Source organism: Lynx rufus, unplaced genomic scaffold, assembly GCF_022079265.1.
Source record: "Lynx rufus isolate CCGP_SWC_20201006 ecotype Redwood Valley unplaced genomic scaffold, mLynRuf1.p SCAF_2, whole genome shotgun sequence".
Classification (NCBI taxonomy): Eukaryota; Metazoa; Chordata; class Mammalia; order Carnivora; family Felidae; genus Lynx; species Lynx rufus.
The window spans coordinates 160,139,060-160,157,098 of record NW_025814834.1 but is presented as its reverse complement, the minus strand read 5'-3'; the positions used below and the strand labels follow the sequence as shown (position 1 = coordinate 160,157,098).

Here is an 18,039-nt window from a genome sequence, read left to right as displayed (position 1 = left end):
CCGCCCGCCTCTCCCCGCCCCCAGACGAGGGCGCAACCAGCTCCCGAGCTCGGAACGAAGAGGAAGTTTGGGCCTTTCCGGCCACCACCCGCTACAATATGGCTTCCCCCAGGGAAAGGCGAGACTTAACGTCAAAGTATAGACTCTAAATCCTTCCTCACATGGATCGTAACGCAGAGTTCAAGAGATGGAAAGCACAGGGTCTGAGCAAAGCCGACCTCAGCCGAAAGGGCAGTGTGGATGAGGATGTGGTAGAACTTGTGCAGCTCCTGAATGGGCGAGAACAGTACTTCACCACGAGTTCCTGCGCTGGGCGCATCATCCTCCTAGATGGGGTGAGGCCGTTTTTTGTCCTTTCAGTGCCCACTCTGTGGTGTGCAACACCAGAGTCCTGTGCCCACCTGAACGACACCCCAGTCCGAACACCCCAGTCCAGCCTGTGTTTGTCCTTCTGATGGGTAGTCTCGGCTTCTTTATGAAACTTACAGGTTGAATTAAACCATTGCTTCTAACACGTTAATGTGTCTATTAATCATTGGGAGCTTTTTTAGAATACAGATTCTGATTCAGTAATTCTTGGGTTGGGCTGATATTATGCATTTCTAACGAGGCCCCAAGGGATGAGGAAACTGGTGGCCTGGGAATGATCTTGAGTTGCAAAGGTTAGAGAATTTGATTCTGAATATTAGGGGGAATTTAAAGACTTTTCCAGCTGGGCGAGGCTCCTTTTCTCTTCAATCGCCCTATCAAATCATTGTTAACTACTTTATAGAACGTCTCCAGGGTTAAGGAGTTTACTGCCTCCTGGTGGCCAAATCCCTTATTACAGCTCTGGGAATTTTTACGTTAAGCCGAGTACAATAGAATATTTGGTATGGTGTAGTCTGAGATAGTGGTCAAGCCCACAGGCTTTGGAGTGATAACTGCTTAGATTTTAAACCAGTCATGGGACTTATTGGCTTTGTGACTTTAGAAGATTACCTAAACTCAGCCCCTCCCTGTTCCATGAACTGAGAATAATAGAGTATTTGCTTCATAGGGATTCTGTGTAAAAGAAATAGGATAATTTGAAATGTTTAGTTAGCATCATGTCTGTCCCATGTTAAGTGCACCGTAAAAGTTAGCTCCATGTTAATTTTAGCGTTAGGACTAAATTCAGAGCACGAAAGACAGCACATTCATAAGCTCATTCTTTAGATCCCTCATTCACTGATAATTTGCTGATCTCCCAGGTTAGGAGGGCCTGTATATTTTTATATTGCCTCCATTGCCTCCTGAACAGTGGCACTCTAGCTGGGCTTACTCTCTTCCACCATTTCTACTACACTGTTTTACCTGAATTTCTGCAGTGTTTTTCTAACAGGTCACTGATCGACTACCTTAGACCCCAAACTACGTTACGTACTGTTAACAGATTTACTTTCCTAAAGACAACTCTGTGTATGTCACTCATCTATGCTAAAATCTTTTATTACACATTTTTCACCATCAGAAAATCCGAACCCCTACCCTAGTATACCTTTCAACCCTTCTGCTGCTCCCTTATTTTCTGCTACTTCTCTTCATGTTTATCTGTTTACTAAAACTGAACTGTCCTTTCTCAGATTTACCAGCCTTTGCCTTTTTCATGTTTGTTTTTCCTGAAATGTTTTCCCCCATCTCTGTGTGTTTGAGATGTGACTCCAAAAACTCCCCTCTCCCATCTGAACACAAGCATACACACCCACTTGTAAGTAATGACTGCTTCTCCTGAACTGCCTTAGGATTTTTTCAGAACCTCTTTTCATTCTATGTAGATTATTTATTTTCACTTAGCCTTATTTCAGGAAGGAATTGCATTGAATTACAGAAAAGCAGTAGAGGAAGAAAAATAAAAAGTGGGGAAATGAAGGTGAAGGGAGTATAGATAAGATGAAGCTAGAAATGGCATTAGTTACCAAACATGCCCCCATATTCTATAAATTTTCTAGAGGTGGGCCACACATTTGACTCTTAAGATTTACAGCAGCCAGCATAAGATCAGATAAATGTCACTCAATGAAAGCAAACCAGTTATTCAGGACAAGCAGAGCTTTTCCGCTTTTCAAAGCCAGATAGTCAAGTCTCCTGTGTACCCATTGTAAAAATAGTTACTTTGTAGAAGTATAGTGATTTACAAGTACTTGTGGTTTACTGCATTCTCTTTCCAAGAGGGTAGGATCTGTTTATACCCAAAGAATCTAATGAACTTTAAAAATAAACATTCCCCAGAGGCGCCTGGGTGGCGCAGTCGGTTAAGCGTCCGACTTCAGCCAGGTCACGATCTCGCGGTCCGTGAGTTCGAGCCCCGCGTCAGGCTCTGGGCTGATGGCTCAGAGCCTGGAGCCTGTTTCTGATTCTGTGTCTCCCTCTCTCTCTGCCCCTCCCCTGTTCATGCTCTGTCTCTCTCTGTCCCAAAAATAAATAAACGTTGAAAAAAAAAATTTAAAAAAAAAAAAATAAACATTCCCCAGTTAATAAACAAACAAACAAAAAAATCTGATGTTTAGGTATTTGCCTTCTTTAAACTTTGACCTTGCAGTCCTAGCTCTGCCCTTTGGGACTACGTATAAAGTCTAATCCACATGTTACAAATATATGCCTCTAGAGGCTAGAGACATAAGGGTATGAACAGCTGAGGTGTCAGTAAAAAGTAGTAAGCCCTGTGTGGGATTGGTACAGTGCTTTCTTAACAAAAGGAGTTCAAGTTGTTTTTTTGTTATTTGTTTTTTTAATATTGTACAAGTCAAATAAAACAGCTAGACTAGAGTACAACTCAGGGCTGCTAGTGTACAACCTCTTAGAATAATCCCTTTTCTCCTGACAAAATCATGACCATATTTCAGAAAATATTAAGTTTTTATGATAAACAATTTATTTTCTTTCTATCTCAGCTAATTTGGTTTCATTTTTGTTTTGGGTTAACTTTACCCAAAGCCTATTGAATTGTTCTCAGTAATACTTAAAATTACCACTTGGGATTATTCACCTAAGAAAGCTTAGAATTATGCTATGCATTGTATTTGTTGTTTTTATAAATATGATAGAATTAAATTATGTTTATTATTTTTTTATTTTAGAATATAAATGGTTTTGAGGTTCAAAAGCAAAACTGTTGCTGGCTACTGGTCACACACAAACCTTGTGTAAAAGATGATGTGGTAAGTTTTTATATATAAATTTATATATAAACTTTTAAAATTTATTTATTTATTTACAGAGAGAACACACAAGCAGGGGAGAAGGGCAGAGGGAGAGAGAGAGAATCACAGGCAGGCTCCACACTTAGCGTTGAGTCTGACCTGGGGCTTGAGCCCACGGCCCTGGGATCATGACCTGAGCCGAAATCAAGGGTCTGATGCTCAACCAACCGAGCTATCCAGGCGCCCCTAGAAATAAACTTTTAATTCACAGTCACATCAAATAAAGAACATAGAACACTAGAGGTAGATTTATGTACACAGTCATAATGACTGAAGATGAGAGAGCCTGAAGAGAATTCATTACAGTGGCTTTTTGATTTGTAGAGATAAAAGTATGTATACGTGTGTGTGTGTGTGTATATATACACACACACACACACACACACACACACATATACGTATATATACACACATACATACATATGCATTACTTGTATATACATATATATACATATACATATATGTATGCATTACTCATATACATGTATATAATTATGTATGCATTCCTCTTGGACATAGAGAGTTTATGGATATTGGACACATAGATCAAAAATACAGGAATATCAGTTCTACCATTTGATGACTTTGTAACATGGAACAAATTATAGGAGAAAAGAGCTGAGTGAAAGGGATTAACACTATCTGTATATTACCAGCATACTGATATAAATAAATTATACATTACTGGAGTGCCTGGATGGCTCCGTTGATTGAGCATCTGACTTCAGCTCAGGTCATGATCGCGCAGTTCATGCATTTGAGCCCCATGTCATGCTCTGTGCTGACAGCTCAGAGCCTAGAACCTGCTTCAGATTCTGTGTCTCCCTCTCTATCTATGCTCCCCTGCTCATGTTCTGTCTCTGTCTCAACAATAAACAGACATTAAAAAAAATAAATTATACATTACTTATCTGGATTGCTTCTGGAAAATCTTCCCATCTGTGCTGAGTTAGTTTCCTAAATTAAAATGTTTAGATGAAGTTCATGTAAGTTTCTATTAGGTACTTTACCTTATGTGTTTATATTCTCATATGTTGTCTTCAGGGTGCTCACTCAGTCTCCATCTCCTTCTTTGGGTCCTGGTTCTTTCTGCATATCTACCCTTATTCTTTTTTGCTGCAGATAAGCTTTTGCGGGAAAGTTAGCTGCCGGCACGCCGTGCAGAAAAAGACTCTTGCTAATATCCAGGTGTCATTCCCAGAGGAGTCTGACTCCCCTTGCTTGGGCATGTTCGCCCCTCAGATCAGGTATTTTTGCCAATAGAATGAAATGCTATCCTTGATCAGTCCTGGGCACTCGGCATCTCTGATATTATGATAGCAGCAGTCATAGTGTTAGAATCATGATTGACAGTCCCACTGGAATCAAATGGGATGAAGAAGAGAGGATACTGCCCAGGGATACTGGATGGACAGAAATAACAACTGCCTTGTATAAATTCTAGTTCAGACATACATGTGTCTCAAATGTCAGTCTCACAACAAAGCATTTAAAGAGCACATTCATAACTTATTCCTTAATGAAAATCTGTTATGGAATTAAATAGAATAGTAGTTTACAGTCCAAGTGATGGTTGGAAAGAATGACACAAAATGTTTATGGGAGAATTAGAAATCAGGTCTTTTATTTTTTATTAAAAAAATTTTTTTTAATGTTTATTTGTTTAGAGAGAGACAGAACACAAGTTGGGGAGGGGCAGAGAGAGAGGGAGAAACACAGAATCCAAAGCAGTCTCTGGGCTCTGAGCTGTCAGCACAGAGCCCAACACAGGGCTCGAACCCACAAACTGCAAGATCATGACCTGAGCCAAAGTCAGATGCTTAACCAACTGACCCACCCAAGTGCCCCAGAAATCAGGTCTTTTAAAATAATAAGCAGATTAATCAGTTTTTGGAGATGGAGGACCAAAAAAGCAGAGTAAAAAGTTATTGCAGAAAAAGGTTGCTGGATGAGTCTGAATGTGTCTGGGAAAAACTGAAGTTGCATATGATAAAGGGTCACCAAAGAACAGAATCATATTTTTGTGTCCTATTGCTAACATTTTTCATTTATTTAGATTGTAGCTCTGAAGAAAGCAAATGGTGATGCCATTTTGAAATTTGAACCACTTATTCTTCATGTGCAGTGTCGACAGTTACAGGATGCACAGATTCTGGTAAATTTTTATGATTATACTTGAATTAATAGGTATGTGGGTAGATTTAATTTTAAAATTTAAATCTACCAAAAAAAACCCGCAACGCAATGTTAGTTTAATTAACTAGTTTTTAAATTTAATTATAGATTTGGGGTTATATATGTTTCTTCAGTTTATGTAGAGCTAAATAATCAGAGTTTATCTGATTAGCCAGATTATCGGAATTTAAACAATTTCTTTTCTTACAGCATTCAGTGGCAATAGATTCTGGTTTCAGGAACTCTGGCATAACTGTGGGAAAGAGAGGAAAGACTATGTTGGTAAGATAACTTTTGGCAAAAAGCAATTCTTTGGGCACAAAGTGACTCAGATTATAGAATAACCTCATTAGATTCTAGCCTTTAGTCTCTCCTTACTCAAATCTTCTTGCCATGCCCTTGCCCAGAAAGCTTCAGTACCTTACTCTTTGCTACAGAGCAGAGTCCAGAGTTCTTAGATTTGCATCTGAGATCCTATACTATCTTCCTCTATTTATTTTCAACCAGATTCTCTGTGCCCTCCTCACCATAGTCAAGGCTCAATTTAATAAGTACTATGATATAGTGGAAAGACTCATAGGCAGAGGGTCTATAAAGAGGGTCTACATGGGTATTGGTGGCACCACAGCTGTTCTGTATTAGCTTGGGCAAGCTCCTTAATCCCTTAGGATCTGAATTTTCTTAGCCATATTATGGGTCCAGCAAACTACTGCCCTGGGACCAAGTCCAGTCCACAGGAGGTCAGATCCCACTACTCCCACTTGATAAGTTTTTGTCTAAAGTTGCTTTTGTGTTACAGTGGTAAAACTGAGTAGTAATGACAGATATTTTATGGCCACAAAGTCAGAAATATATACCATCTATCCTTTTATAGAAAAAGTTTACCAACCCCGGACTAGATGATCTTTAAAGACCTTTCTATGCCCCCAGCCTCTGAGTCCTTTTCCTGGCCAAGCCAATTCCTAGCGATTTTGCTCTGTTTCCTGTAGCATTTACTATTTGGAATGGCATGCATTCTTTGCTTTTGAACTATTTCAGGTTTTCCTCCATTCTAGCTCCCTAGACTTTCCTATTTTTCGATTTTAACAAATTGCCCATTCTGCAAATAGAGATGGCGTACAAAAGAAGACATCTATAAAAAAAAGCATGACTAAATAGTCAGAGTCCACAGTACTGGTTTGTGTCCCACCCTGTCTCCTTCCCCTACACTGCATCTGGTAGCCCAAGCAAGAACAGAGTTGTTCTTTCACTTTCCTTTCCTTTGTCTTCCATATTCAATTAATTACAAGTCCTATCACATCCACGTCTAATTTCTTACACCCGACCCCACCTGTTCAAGCCCCTTGTTACTGCCCCTACATAAGTCCTCATGGTCCCACACCTCAGTCTCCTGACTGGTCTTCCTGCTATCCATCTTCTCCGTCAATCACCCTGAGCCATTACTATCAGAATCCCCCTTTTTAAAAAGTCAGGGTCTCCATATATTTCCCCTGGTATTCAAGGCTTTACCCAAACTGTTTTCCATCGATCTTCTTTATGCTCATCTTCTGCTAGCATACTTCTGTTCCAGCCAGATAGAAAACTATCTGTTGTTTCCCAAATGTATCATGCTCTTTCATGTCTCCATGACTATAGCTTGCTGGAATACCCCTTGCCTCCATTTTTATGTGTGGTGAAATTGCATTTATCCTTCAAAATCCCAACTCAAATGCTACCTTTCCCATGAAGCCGAGGCCTCAGACTCAATTAGTTGCTCCTCTTCTATATTTCCTTAGCATCGTGTGTATGGGTATATGTACACACATGGGCATATTGCACACATACGTGCATGTGTCTCTCCTGTCATAGCACATGAAACATCGTAGATGCTCTTTTGTAAAAGTCTATTGAGAGAATTTTTATTTCTCATAATAGTTTTTGCTGCTGTTCTTAACCTATTTCCATTGTTTGGATTTACTTGGCACATGCTGACTATTTCATCAACAGGTTTGCTAAGATTGGCAACCCTCAAGCCTGGAAAAAGCAGCCACTTTGTGAGATAGGACAGGCTTGTTTTTTTCTTATAACCACACTCTGCTCAAGCAGCACTAAGAGGCTCTTCCACATCCAGTCCATTTTGATTTTCCCTTGAAGCTGCTGTTGAGATTTCATTAATTTCTTTTCTTTAAATAGGGCATTAAGTCTTACTAAGCTTTAGTGAGACTGAAACTGTTAAAGTGATTGGATTCTTGGATATTATCTGCTTTTCTGAAAAACAATGTGTAGAATGACTTTCTTCAGAAATAACTTTATGTGTTGGGAAAATCTATTTAATCTCCTTTCATTCAATTGTGTTTAGCTAAAGTATATTAAAGCATAAACTTAAATCCTGTAATGGAACCCAACTATCTTTAAACACTGCCCTGACTGGGACTTTTCTTTAGTTATCTTCAGTGTCTCTAGTACATAAATCATTGTATCTAAATTGTTTGTCCTTGTAGGCTATCCGGAGCACGCATGGCTTAGAAGTTCCATTAAGCCATAAAGGAAAACTGATGGTGACTGAGGAATATATCGACTTCCTGTTAAAGATAGCAAATCAAAAAATGGAGGAAAACAAGAAGAGAATTGAAAGGTATATTAATTGGATAGTTCCATGTTACTCTTATATATCTAGGTCATCTTTGAAAACATTGATACATACCATCTTCAGTTTATACTCCCAACTACTTTTCTATTTGTAGCCTTATCACAGATAATAAAAAAAATGATCAAAGTAATAGATGAGAGTAGCCCAGACTGTAATGGATACTAAATAGAGCATAAAGGGGAGGCTCCATGGAGGGCAGTGGGACATGACTGCCAGCAACATGCATAAAGGTGAGAAGCATAATCACTCAGGTAAGAGAGCCCAACAGCGACAGGGACCATAACTGATCAACTTGAAGGCAGCCAGGGAAGAGGTACACACTGCCCCCTGGATGTGTTCTACTGGAGATCACCTACAATCTCCTTTTGAGGAAAGCAATCTGGTTAATTTTAGTCTGATAAATATTTTACATATTTGGCTGGTTCTTAGGGATTAAATCTAGAATTGCCATAATTGTTCCAGTGGGAAGGATTATGGCTATCAATTCACATCGTTATACTTTTCTTCTTCTTAAACTTTACCTCCTGGTAAGTAAAACTCTTACATTACTTTCTTCTCAACTTTTTCCTAAAAACCGAGTTTTTGACATAAAGCAGTGACTATGATGCTGCTTTTCTTATATGAAGGTAATGCCACTGAACTACCATCAGCAAGATGTATACTTCTGAGTTATTCATGAGTGATGGTCAACTTCTTGTCGTTTGGAATTTCCTTTTTCTCTTCTCCTTGGTTACCTCACAACCGGTCAATCCTTGCCCAAGTAATTCTTAAGTCATTCTTCTCTCCCCATCTGTACTGTCACTTTCCTTATTCAAGACCATTGCAATATAGCCTTGTTAGCTGGTCTCATAGTAGCATGCTTCTAATGTGTCTCTCTGCTAAGCCATTCTCTGTTATCACCCTCAGAATCCTGACTGCAGGGGCACTTGTGTGGCTTAGTCAGTTAAGTGTCTGACTTCTGCTCAAGTCATGATGTCACGGTTCGTGTGTTACAGCCCCACATCAGTCTCTGCACTGACACCTCAGAGCCTGCTTGGGATTCTCTCTCTTCCCCTCTCCCCTTATTCTCCCTCTCCCTCTCTCTCTCTCTCTCTCTCTCTCTCTCTCTTTCTCTCAAAATAAATAAATTTTTTAAAAAGTTAAAAGAATCCTGACTAAAATGCAAAGGAATCTTATTGTTCAACTTGCCTGTGTAACATTCTTTTATACCTACAGTTTCCTTCTCACCCCCTTTGGAGAAGCTAAGGCTACAGGTGCCAATGGTAGCAGTGTAGGACGGTGGAAAGAGAGAGAATTTGGACCCAGAGGCAGAGCTGAGTTTGATTCCAGGTTCTACCACAATTTACTCAACTCGCTTGGCTTAATTTTTCTTGTGTCTAACTTGGGAGAAATACTTGTCTTAAAAAACAGTTTTAGTATACATTAAATAGCATATGTAAAATGACCAGCCCTATCCATGTCATGTCATGGATTCTCAGGATAGAGTAGTGCTTTTCTTTCTTCACGGACACATATAGAAAATAAACCTACAATCACATCACTACCACCATCCAGGCTTTCTCAACCAGAGCTCCTCATTTGAACCATAGAATTCACAAAATTATTCAAGTGACTGTTTCTCATTTCTCTCAACAATGGTATACATCTTCCATCCTAGATACGTTGGAGAGAACTTAAGTCATTATGTACAGTGGATGTCTTAGGGCATTAGAGCTTAATTTTCTGGTGTAACCCTGGTTGAAAAAAGCAGAGGGGTTACCTGGCTTTGAGCAGACACTCTAAATGAAGTGATAATTTCAAGTAAGTACTGAAGAGCACCCAGCCACTTGAGCAGACTACAGAGTTTGAACTACATGCAGGTACTTATTGGTACCATTCCAAAAGTTTACTACTTTTCTTAGATCGTATTCCAGTGAGACTCTTTGCTAAAACATAGGAAGTAACAAATCAGTTTCTCTGTTTCCTTACTTGAATTTCAACAAGATTATAAATATAGCCCAAGAGCAACTAACTATACACCTGGTGAAGTTAATTGAGCCACGTTCACCAACTATAAAATCAAATTATACTTTAAATCCATTGACTCGGAAATATGTTTTGAGATTATAGTGTGCATGCTGCTATCAAGAGAGCCATGCTCATCATATGAAATCAGTGAAAAATTACAGAAGGGTAAAAAGTGTCTCAAGATACTGATTAGAAGATTACATGTGAATTCAGAAAGGGGGAACAAATTAGAGAGTTCCTGTGGGAACAGCTGTACATCCAACCAAAGGCAGAGAAAAGTCACCCTTCTGATGTTGAAAAGTGAAAAAATAATAAACACTGGAGGTGATAAGTCATGCAATCAGATAGAGTACTAAAATTGGTTTGTCGTAGGACCAAAGTTTCACAATTCAAATGACTATAGTAGAATTTTTACAAGTCAAATCCTAATGAGTAACATTTCAGCAATAAGAAATGATCTAGAAATGCGAAAATTAAAGTTAACAGGTAAAATGTTCTTAATATAAAAAAGGTCTTGTTTGTGTAAAACAGTTCCCCAGCCCACTTCTTAGTGGAAAGAGTAAGATACATTCATACATAATGGTTTCTAGGCAAAAAATACCAAGTTTGGAGATCTATTTACTACTAATTACAAGAGGAAGGCTATCTTTGGATCTATTAATAAGAGATCAAGACTGACTTGGGTCAGATGAAACCACATTTGGCTATGAGTACAATGAAGTTAGTCGTGTTCTTCTCTTCACCAACTGTGTAGTAAGAAAATGCTAAATATAGAGTAAAAGGGCTGAGTACATTGGCATATAATACTGTTGATAAAGCAAATTGGAGAGAAAAAGTAAATGAATCTATATCCGATGGTTGGTTGTTTTTTTTTTTTAACTTTTCTTTTTTTATGGTAAAATATATGTACATAAAATTGACCATTTAAACTGTACATTTCGATGGCATTAAGTACATTCACATTGTTACTCAGCCACTACCATCAACACTATCCATCTTCAGAACCTTTTCATCATCCTAAACGGAAATTCTGTACCCATTAAACAATAAATCCCCATTCCCTAGAATCCCAGCCCCTAGTAACCACTATTCTATTTTCTATTACTATGAATTTGACTCTTCTAGGTACCTCACATAAGTGGAATCATACAATATCTGTCTTTTTATGTCTGGCTTATTTCACTTAGTATACTGTCTTCAGAGTGTATCCATGTTGTAGCAGGTATCACAATTTCATTTCTTTTTAAGGCTAAGTAATATTCCAATATATTTATATACCACATTTTATATATCCATTCATTCATCAGTGGATGTTTGGGATTTTTCTGCCTTTAAGCTATTGCGAATAATGCTGCTATCAACATATTTGTACAAATATCCAAGTCCCGACTTTCAGTTTTTTTGGGTATAGACCCAGAAGTAGAATTGTGGGATCATATGGTAGTTCCAGGTTTAATTTTTTGAAGAATTGCTATGCCGTTTTCCACCGGAGCTGCACTGTCTTATATTCCCACCAGCAATGCACAAGGGTTCCTTTCCTTGCCAACACTTGTTGTGTGTGTGTGTGTGTGTGTGTGTGTGTGTGTGTGTGTGTGTGTGTGTTAATAATGTCCATCCTGATAGGTGTGAGGTGATGTCTGTGTGGTTTTGATTTGCATTACCCTGATGTTAGTGACATTGAACATGTCTTCATATACCTATTGGCAAGAAATTCTCTTATATCACTTTGCTCCTTTCCTTCCTGTTTGTGGTGCTCCTTCTCAGCTTCCTTCTGGATTTCCCTTATTAATCTACCTGGTGGTTAAGTATTACTATTCTCTAACACACTGCCCTTGGCCCATTGCTTCAGCTACTTCCCCATATAAATGGTAGGTCTTCCAAATTTCTCCCAAGTCCTGAGCCTATATATACAATACGCTTTTGAACATATCTAACTAGAATACTCACTCTATCAGCCTTTCTTTATTATCTTTCTTATCCTAGTCTCAACCCCATAGCCATTGCCTTCGTTCACGTTCGTTTACCAGCATTATTTACCATTTACCAGTTATTATTTACCAATATTATTTACCAGTATTTATTTACTATAATTTATCAGTATTATTACCACTCAGGGCAAAACAGAAATGTGAACTGTGTTGAATTACAATTATTTACTTGTACGTATGTCCTTTTTTTCCACTACAATGTGGTCACATTGGAAATAGGACTGACTTCTCCCTGTCACCAACCCCCCCCCCTCCACGCACACACACGCGTGCGCACTTTAAATACCCTTATCCTAAAACCTTACATAGTGTCCAGCTCATAATGGAAAACCATACATGTGTATTGAATTAATAACAGACAATAAAAGAACTTAAAAGTTAACACGTTAAGTGTTCCCCAAAGGCAAAGACCATTTCTTATTTTCTGAATATCTGGCATGACAATAGTGGTTAATAAATATTTGCTAAATTCATTAACTGACTTTTTCCATAAACAGTGCTACTTACAAGGCTTCAGAGCCTTAGATGATTATTCTGGAAGATGTGTAGGATGGCTTACAGATAGGGCGAGCAGGTGTAGGCTCTTGCTACAGAGTCCTGGTGAGAAGTTAATAGGACCCTAAATAGCAAGATGAATGGGAGCGATAGTGCAGAGTGTAAACTGAACATGGAGACAGACTAGAAATGGGGGTAGAGAGAAGGAAGAGGCAAGGATAACAGAGGTCTTAGACTCCCTACTGTTGCTAGTCTTATTTTTAAAATGGAATTAAAGCAAGTAAATAACTTGCACGTTTCCCTAGGTACTTCAGTCAAAAGAAGTAAATAATATAAAGTGAACACACACACTTTATTTTTGCATAGTTCCCCCTGGATATTCCCTCCCCTCCTTTTTTTCCTTTCCCATACCTAGTCCACTTCTGTCCATTCTTACTATTCAGCCCTGGCATTGGGTTTTTTTTTCCAAGGAGCGTTCCATGATCTCACTCAAAGCAGAGTACTGCCAGTGTGCCCCAACTTTGTCCTGTCTTTTTTCATGGCATGCTGAATGTGTCTTACCAGTTCTGCAGTCCCTTAAACCCTGAGCTCCCTGAGGGCACAACTGGGTCTCTTACTTCTTTTCCCAGCACCTGGCACAGGCAATGTTCACATGCCTGTTTTTTAAATAAAAATGCTTGAGTTTAATCCAGTTAAAATCTAAATACATTTTTATGAAAATAGCCACCTTTGTTATTTGTGAATAATGGAAGCCTAAAAGGTATGAAATTGTGTCCAGCTTTCATTAATTTTATGTTCCTATTTAAGAAATCAGAGAAATATCAGCGCTTTATTGCAAGTGGTCCTCTAACTGACCTGAAAAACAAGAATTCATTTTCCCAGGGCTGGTCTGAAAAATTCTGTCATGAAGAGAACTAAGTACAAGTTGCCCTGTGGCATGACAGTCTTGACTGCAGAAGTAGAGAAACTGAAGACATTTTGATTTTCTTAGGGGGTAGAGAAGACTGTTGCCTGTGCATACATTTCCTTTTATATCCTGAGCTCTTTTTGTTGCCTGTGAGAGCTGAGAAAATTGCACTTTGAGAATTGGGCTGTAGAATGCTGTGTAAAGGGGCATCATACGAGGGCAGAGCATGTAATTGCAAAACAAATTTCTGACTTATCGAGAGAGATAGTTTCCCAAAGAACTTTTTAAAAATTGTCTTAAAAAAGGAAAAGGAAAAAGTATTTGAAATATTTATTCTTGGCTTTCAGCACAAAGGGCCTTTGTTCCATTTCACCAGTTGTTTTTTGGTACCCCACGGATGTGGCTTTGAATTCTGAGGTTCTTTAATGGAAGATTAAAGTAAGGCACCTGTTCCTCTTTAGTTACTTTTTTTTTTATGTAATTGACAAGATATTTTACACAAGCTATTAATTCTCTGTGATCATAAAAGAGCAATTTAATCTTCCTTTAATTTTCTAGGAATGAAGTATAATCCACAAAAAAAAAAAAAAACCACTTGGTTACCTGAGTCTAAAGTTCAGAGTTGGGTGGGAAATGGTAGAAAATGAACTTGCACATCATGGATAGCCTCTTATGATCAAATAAGGGTGATTCACACCATTTTGTGGTATGAATTTTTGGATTTATGTTTTATGTAAAATGAATCATTCTACAGGGTCATTTTATTAAGCTATTCTAAATAGACAGTGTGGAAGATGAGAAGAAAACAAGCCATTGAAGTCACCCAAGATGATGGTAAGACCTGGAGAGAAAGATCATGCCAAGTATAGAAGTTTTCATGAATGTAAGGGACTGAACAAAATACCGGTAGATTGGCGTGAGGGGCAGATGAAGGAGTTTCGTCTGGTGAAGTGTTGGTGAGCCAGCTGAATTCTGACTTCACCTCAACTCTGTGTTAGGTAGGATATGGAAAGAATAAGCATCTCCACTTGAGAGGAATGCAGAGCAGATGGTGTCTTTGTGGGGGGACCAGATTTCAGTTAAGTAAGGATATAAGGGGTACATTAAATTAAAAGACTGTTACCATGGAACAGGACAGGGTCTAAAAAATTATACATCAGTTACTATTTTTCAAAGCCTTTTGCTGTACCTCCTACTATACTGTTTTTCCTTGTACTATACCTCCGTCTTTGAGATTGATTTATTAATTGAAGAAATATCTATTGAGTACCTATTACTTGCCAATCATGGTGTTGGGTATCAAGGTATACAGTGGTAAGTACATAGTACTTGAAATACGGACAGGATATGTAGCATTCATGTTAGGTATGTATTAGAATTATGTGGAATGTTTGGAAACAGGTGAATACATCTTGGGTTTTTTAGGGCAGTTTAGAGCCTTTGCAAGTAGAACTTAACCTGTTCGTTGAATTTAAGATAGAAGAAAATTGGTCCAAATAGCCATCTATCGTATAGGTCTCAAAATTCCCTGTCACAGTTTGCCGTTATAATAGAATGTAAAGTGTGATGAGATCCCCACAATGGCAAGGGAATTCTGAGCTTCCAGATTACTCTAATTTGGGACCTACTATAACACATCCATATTCACCTTTTTGTTCAGCATTTATTATTTGTTCACTTATTGGCATATTTTTCCCAAGTGTGTCAGCATCGCACTACATTTTAAGAATATTAACAGAAAACAAGATAGATGGGGTCGTTGATCTCATAGAGTTTATATTCTGTAAAAATAGTCATATTGAGAATTTACTTTGTGCCAGGCACTGTGCTAGGTACTTACATATATAACCTGTAACCTCCTGACAACTTAGCTTGGTACGAGATAATACCCACTTTTATAAATGAGGAAATCGAAACTCAGTGAAGTTGGAATTAGCCTGGCTTAGCTTTCCCAGTGGAACACATCTGAAGCACATGCAACACACCATGCCACCTCTCTGCCTTTCCACATATGCGGAAGGCTACTGTGTGAGGCAGAGCATTGTATTAGGTGCTAACACGGAAGAAGAAAAGACATGAAGAAAAATTTTCAAGGAGCTAACAGTTTGTTGTACCACAAAGTTAACACTAACATGGAAGTAGGAAAATGAGGAAAGGAAAAGAATAATTTATATTTAAAAAATTAAGATAGCTAATAAGCAGATGAAAAACAAACAAACAAACAAAAAATAATGGGACATTGTTGTCACCTATCAAAGTAAAGTATGTTTTTAATGGTAATATTCAATATTTGAGTGAAGTGGTCTGTCAAGTATTGCTATTAGAAGCATATTTTGGCAGGGGGGGTGCCTGGTGGCTCAGTTGGTTAAGTGTCCAATGTCAGCTCAGGTCATAATCTTGCAGTCCTGTGAGTTCAAGCCTCGTGTCGGGCTCTGTGCTGGCAGCTCGGAGCCTGGAGCCTGCTTCAGATTCTGTGTCTCCCTCTCTCTCTCTGCCCCTCCCCAGCTCGCACTCTGTCTCTCTCTCTCAAAAATAAACATTAGAAAACATTTAAAAAGAAAAAAGAAGCATATTTTTTTGAACACCCATTCTGGAAAACAAGTAGTATTTATCAAGAGCTTTACCGTTTATACCCTTTAACCAGGTAATTACATTTCTAGGGGTCTGCCTTAAATAAACAGCTAGAAACTCAGGTCACGTTATTTTTGAAAATGTTTGTCACACTGTTGTTTGTATTAGGGAAAGTTTGAAAATTAATTAAGGCCAATCTAGATGACATAATGTTATACTATCATTAAAAAGTGTTATTCTGTAGTTTATTTGATGATACAGAAAAATTTTTCAATAAATATATAACAGAAAATGTAAAATTTTATATATAAAAATTCTGTAAAATACAGTAGATATATGGGTGCATGCATAAGTACATTAATTTAGAATATATTAATAAACTGGAAAGAATTAAAATATTGACAAGTTATTTCTAGGTAGTTATATAGAGGTAATCTGTATTTGTAACCTCATATATTTGCCAAATTTTCGAAAATGAGATTTTATTACATTTGTGATTTTTTTATAAAGGAAAATAGTATCTGTTCTGTTTTTACCTTCTTTGTTTGACTCCTACACGTGGAATAGAATTTGAGGTAGAATACCAGTTGTCAAGAGGTGATTCCAACCAATTTTTAGGAGTGTTCTTAAAAAACTGAAAACACATTTCCTAATTAAATGATCATACCAAAAAGCAAGAAGCATATTATTTCCCTAACTCATTTTATATTTTAAGGTTAATACAAAACATAAAATTTATATAACTTATAAGTTCTAGATGTATTTCATTCATGCTATTTCAGAACATAGATATAACAATAGTATTTATTTCTTTATAGGTTTTACAACTGCCTACAACATGCTTTGGAAAAAGAAACTATTACTAACTCACATCCCAAAGAGAAAATCAAAGACAAAAATAATTCATCATATACTCATCAGAAAAAAAGAAACCCAGAAGCATGTGGCAAATGTATTGAAGAAAATGATAAAGAACTTGAAAATGATGATGATCCAGGAATCAGTGTTACTATCTTCCCTGAAGATTACTAAGATTGGGTCTTGGTAGTGTAATGTTTCTAATAGATATTCCAAAGCTGCTCTTTATAAGAGTATTTTAGTTTCTTGAGCATATGAGCCACTCAGAAAAGCAAGATTTATTCTTTCTCTGTATTTTAGAGAAATCCCTAACTTTTAAAAATAGCTGTGTATAATATTTGCTTATTAAATACCATCTGTTTTAGTCACATAGAGATTTCCTTGCAAAAATAAAATTGACTGGGGCACCTGGTTGGCTCAGGCAGAGGAGCATAGGATTCTCCATTGTGGGGTCATGGGTCTGAGCCCCACGTTGGGCATAGAGATTACTTAAAAATAAAATCTTTTATGGGGCGCCTGGGTGGCGCAGTCGGTTAAGCGTCCGACTTCAGCCAGGTCACGATATCGCGGTCCGTGAGTTCGAGCCCCGCATCAGGCTCTGGGCTGATGGCTCAGAGCCTGGAGCCTGTTTCCGATTCTGTGTCTCCCTCTCTCTCTGCCCCTCCCCTGTTCATGCTTTGTCTCTCTCTGTCCCCCCAAAAAATAAATAAACGTTGAAAAAAAAATTAAAAAAAAATAAAATCTTTTAAAAAACAAAGCAAAATTGACTTTTTAAATGACTCTTTTTTTTTTTTAAGTTTCAATTTCTACTTCTGCAAAACACAACTATAATACTCTTTCAGTTGAAGAACCTTAACATTAGGAATACTTGAGTAAAAGTCATCTCCACATTTTACTTCTTTTTAACTTTGAAATCTCCAGCTTTTAAAGGGGGATAAGTCTGCTTCTTGTTGCCATGGAGTCCAGTAACAAGTTCTTCCTTTTCTTTTGACCTTGTGGAGAAAAGAACTGATAGGCTTTTTGTTCAGGACAAAATACCTGAACCCTGTTTCTCATTATTTCTCACAACCCAGAGCTTGCCACTGACACACGGTCTCTGTGACACAGGTGGGACCTAGTTTTCCACTAAACCTGGTCAGAAATGATAACTTAAGACATAGGAATCTTTGTAGAATCTTTATATACTAT

The 18,039-nt window shown here is 37.9% G+C and overlaps 1 protein-coding gene across 3 annotated transcripts; it reads left to right on the top strand.

Moving 5' to 3' along the window:
• The first annotated feature begins 89 nt into the window (after positions 1 to 89).
• On the top strand, positions 90 to 17,370 carry TYW3 (tRNA-yW synthesizing protein 3 homolog). Of its 3 annotated transcripts, XM_047084305.1 has the most exons (6): positions 90 to 335; positions 3,099 to 3,179; positions 5,278 to 5,376; positions 5,607 to 5,678; positions 7,877 to 8,010; positions 16,812 to 17,370. In XM_047084305.1, exons 1-6 carry the CDS (start codon positions 162 to 164, stop codon positions 17,023 to 17,025), a joined length of 774 nt encoding a protein of 257 aa, XP_046940261.1. In that variant the 5' UTR covers positions 90 to 161; the 3' UTR covers positions 17,026 to 17,370. The 3 variants fall into 3 exon arrangements, with proteins under 3 accessions (XP_046940261.1, XP_046940263.1, XP_046940262.1); XM_047084307.1 differs by lacking the exon at positions 3,099 to 3,179; XM_047084306.1 differs by lacking the exon at positions 5,607 to 5,678.
• Positions 17,371 to 18,039: the final 669 nt, after the last annotated feature.

Excerpts from the sequence above, each read along its gene's own strand:
- TYW3 (XM_047084305.1), top strand. The coding sequence starts at position 162 with ATGGATCGTAACGCAGAGTTCAAGAGATGGAAAGCACAGGGTCTGAGC. Across the intron at positions 336-3,098 it reads GCATCATCCTCCTAGATGGG|AATATAAATGGTTTTGAGGT; the intron begins GTGAGGCCGTTT and ends TTTTTATTTTAG. Across the intron at positions 3,180-5,277 it reads CTTGTGTAAAAGATGATGTG|ATTGTAGCTCTGAAGAAAGC; the intron begins GTAAGTTTTTAT and ends TCATTTATTTAG.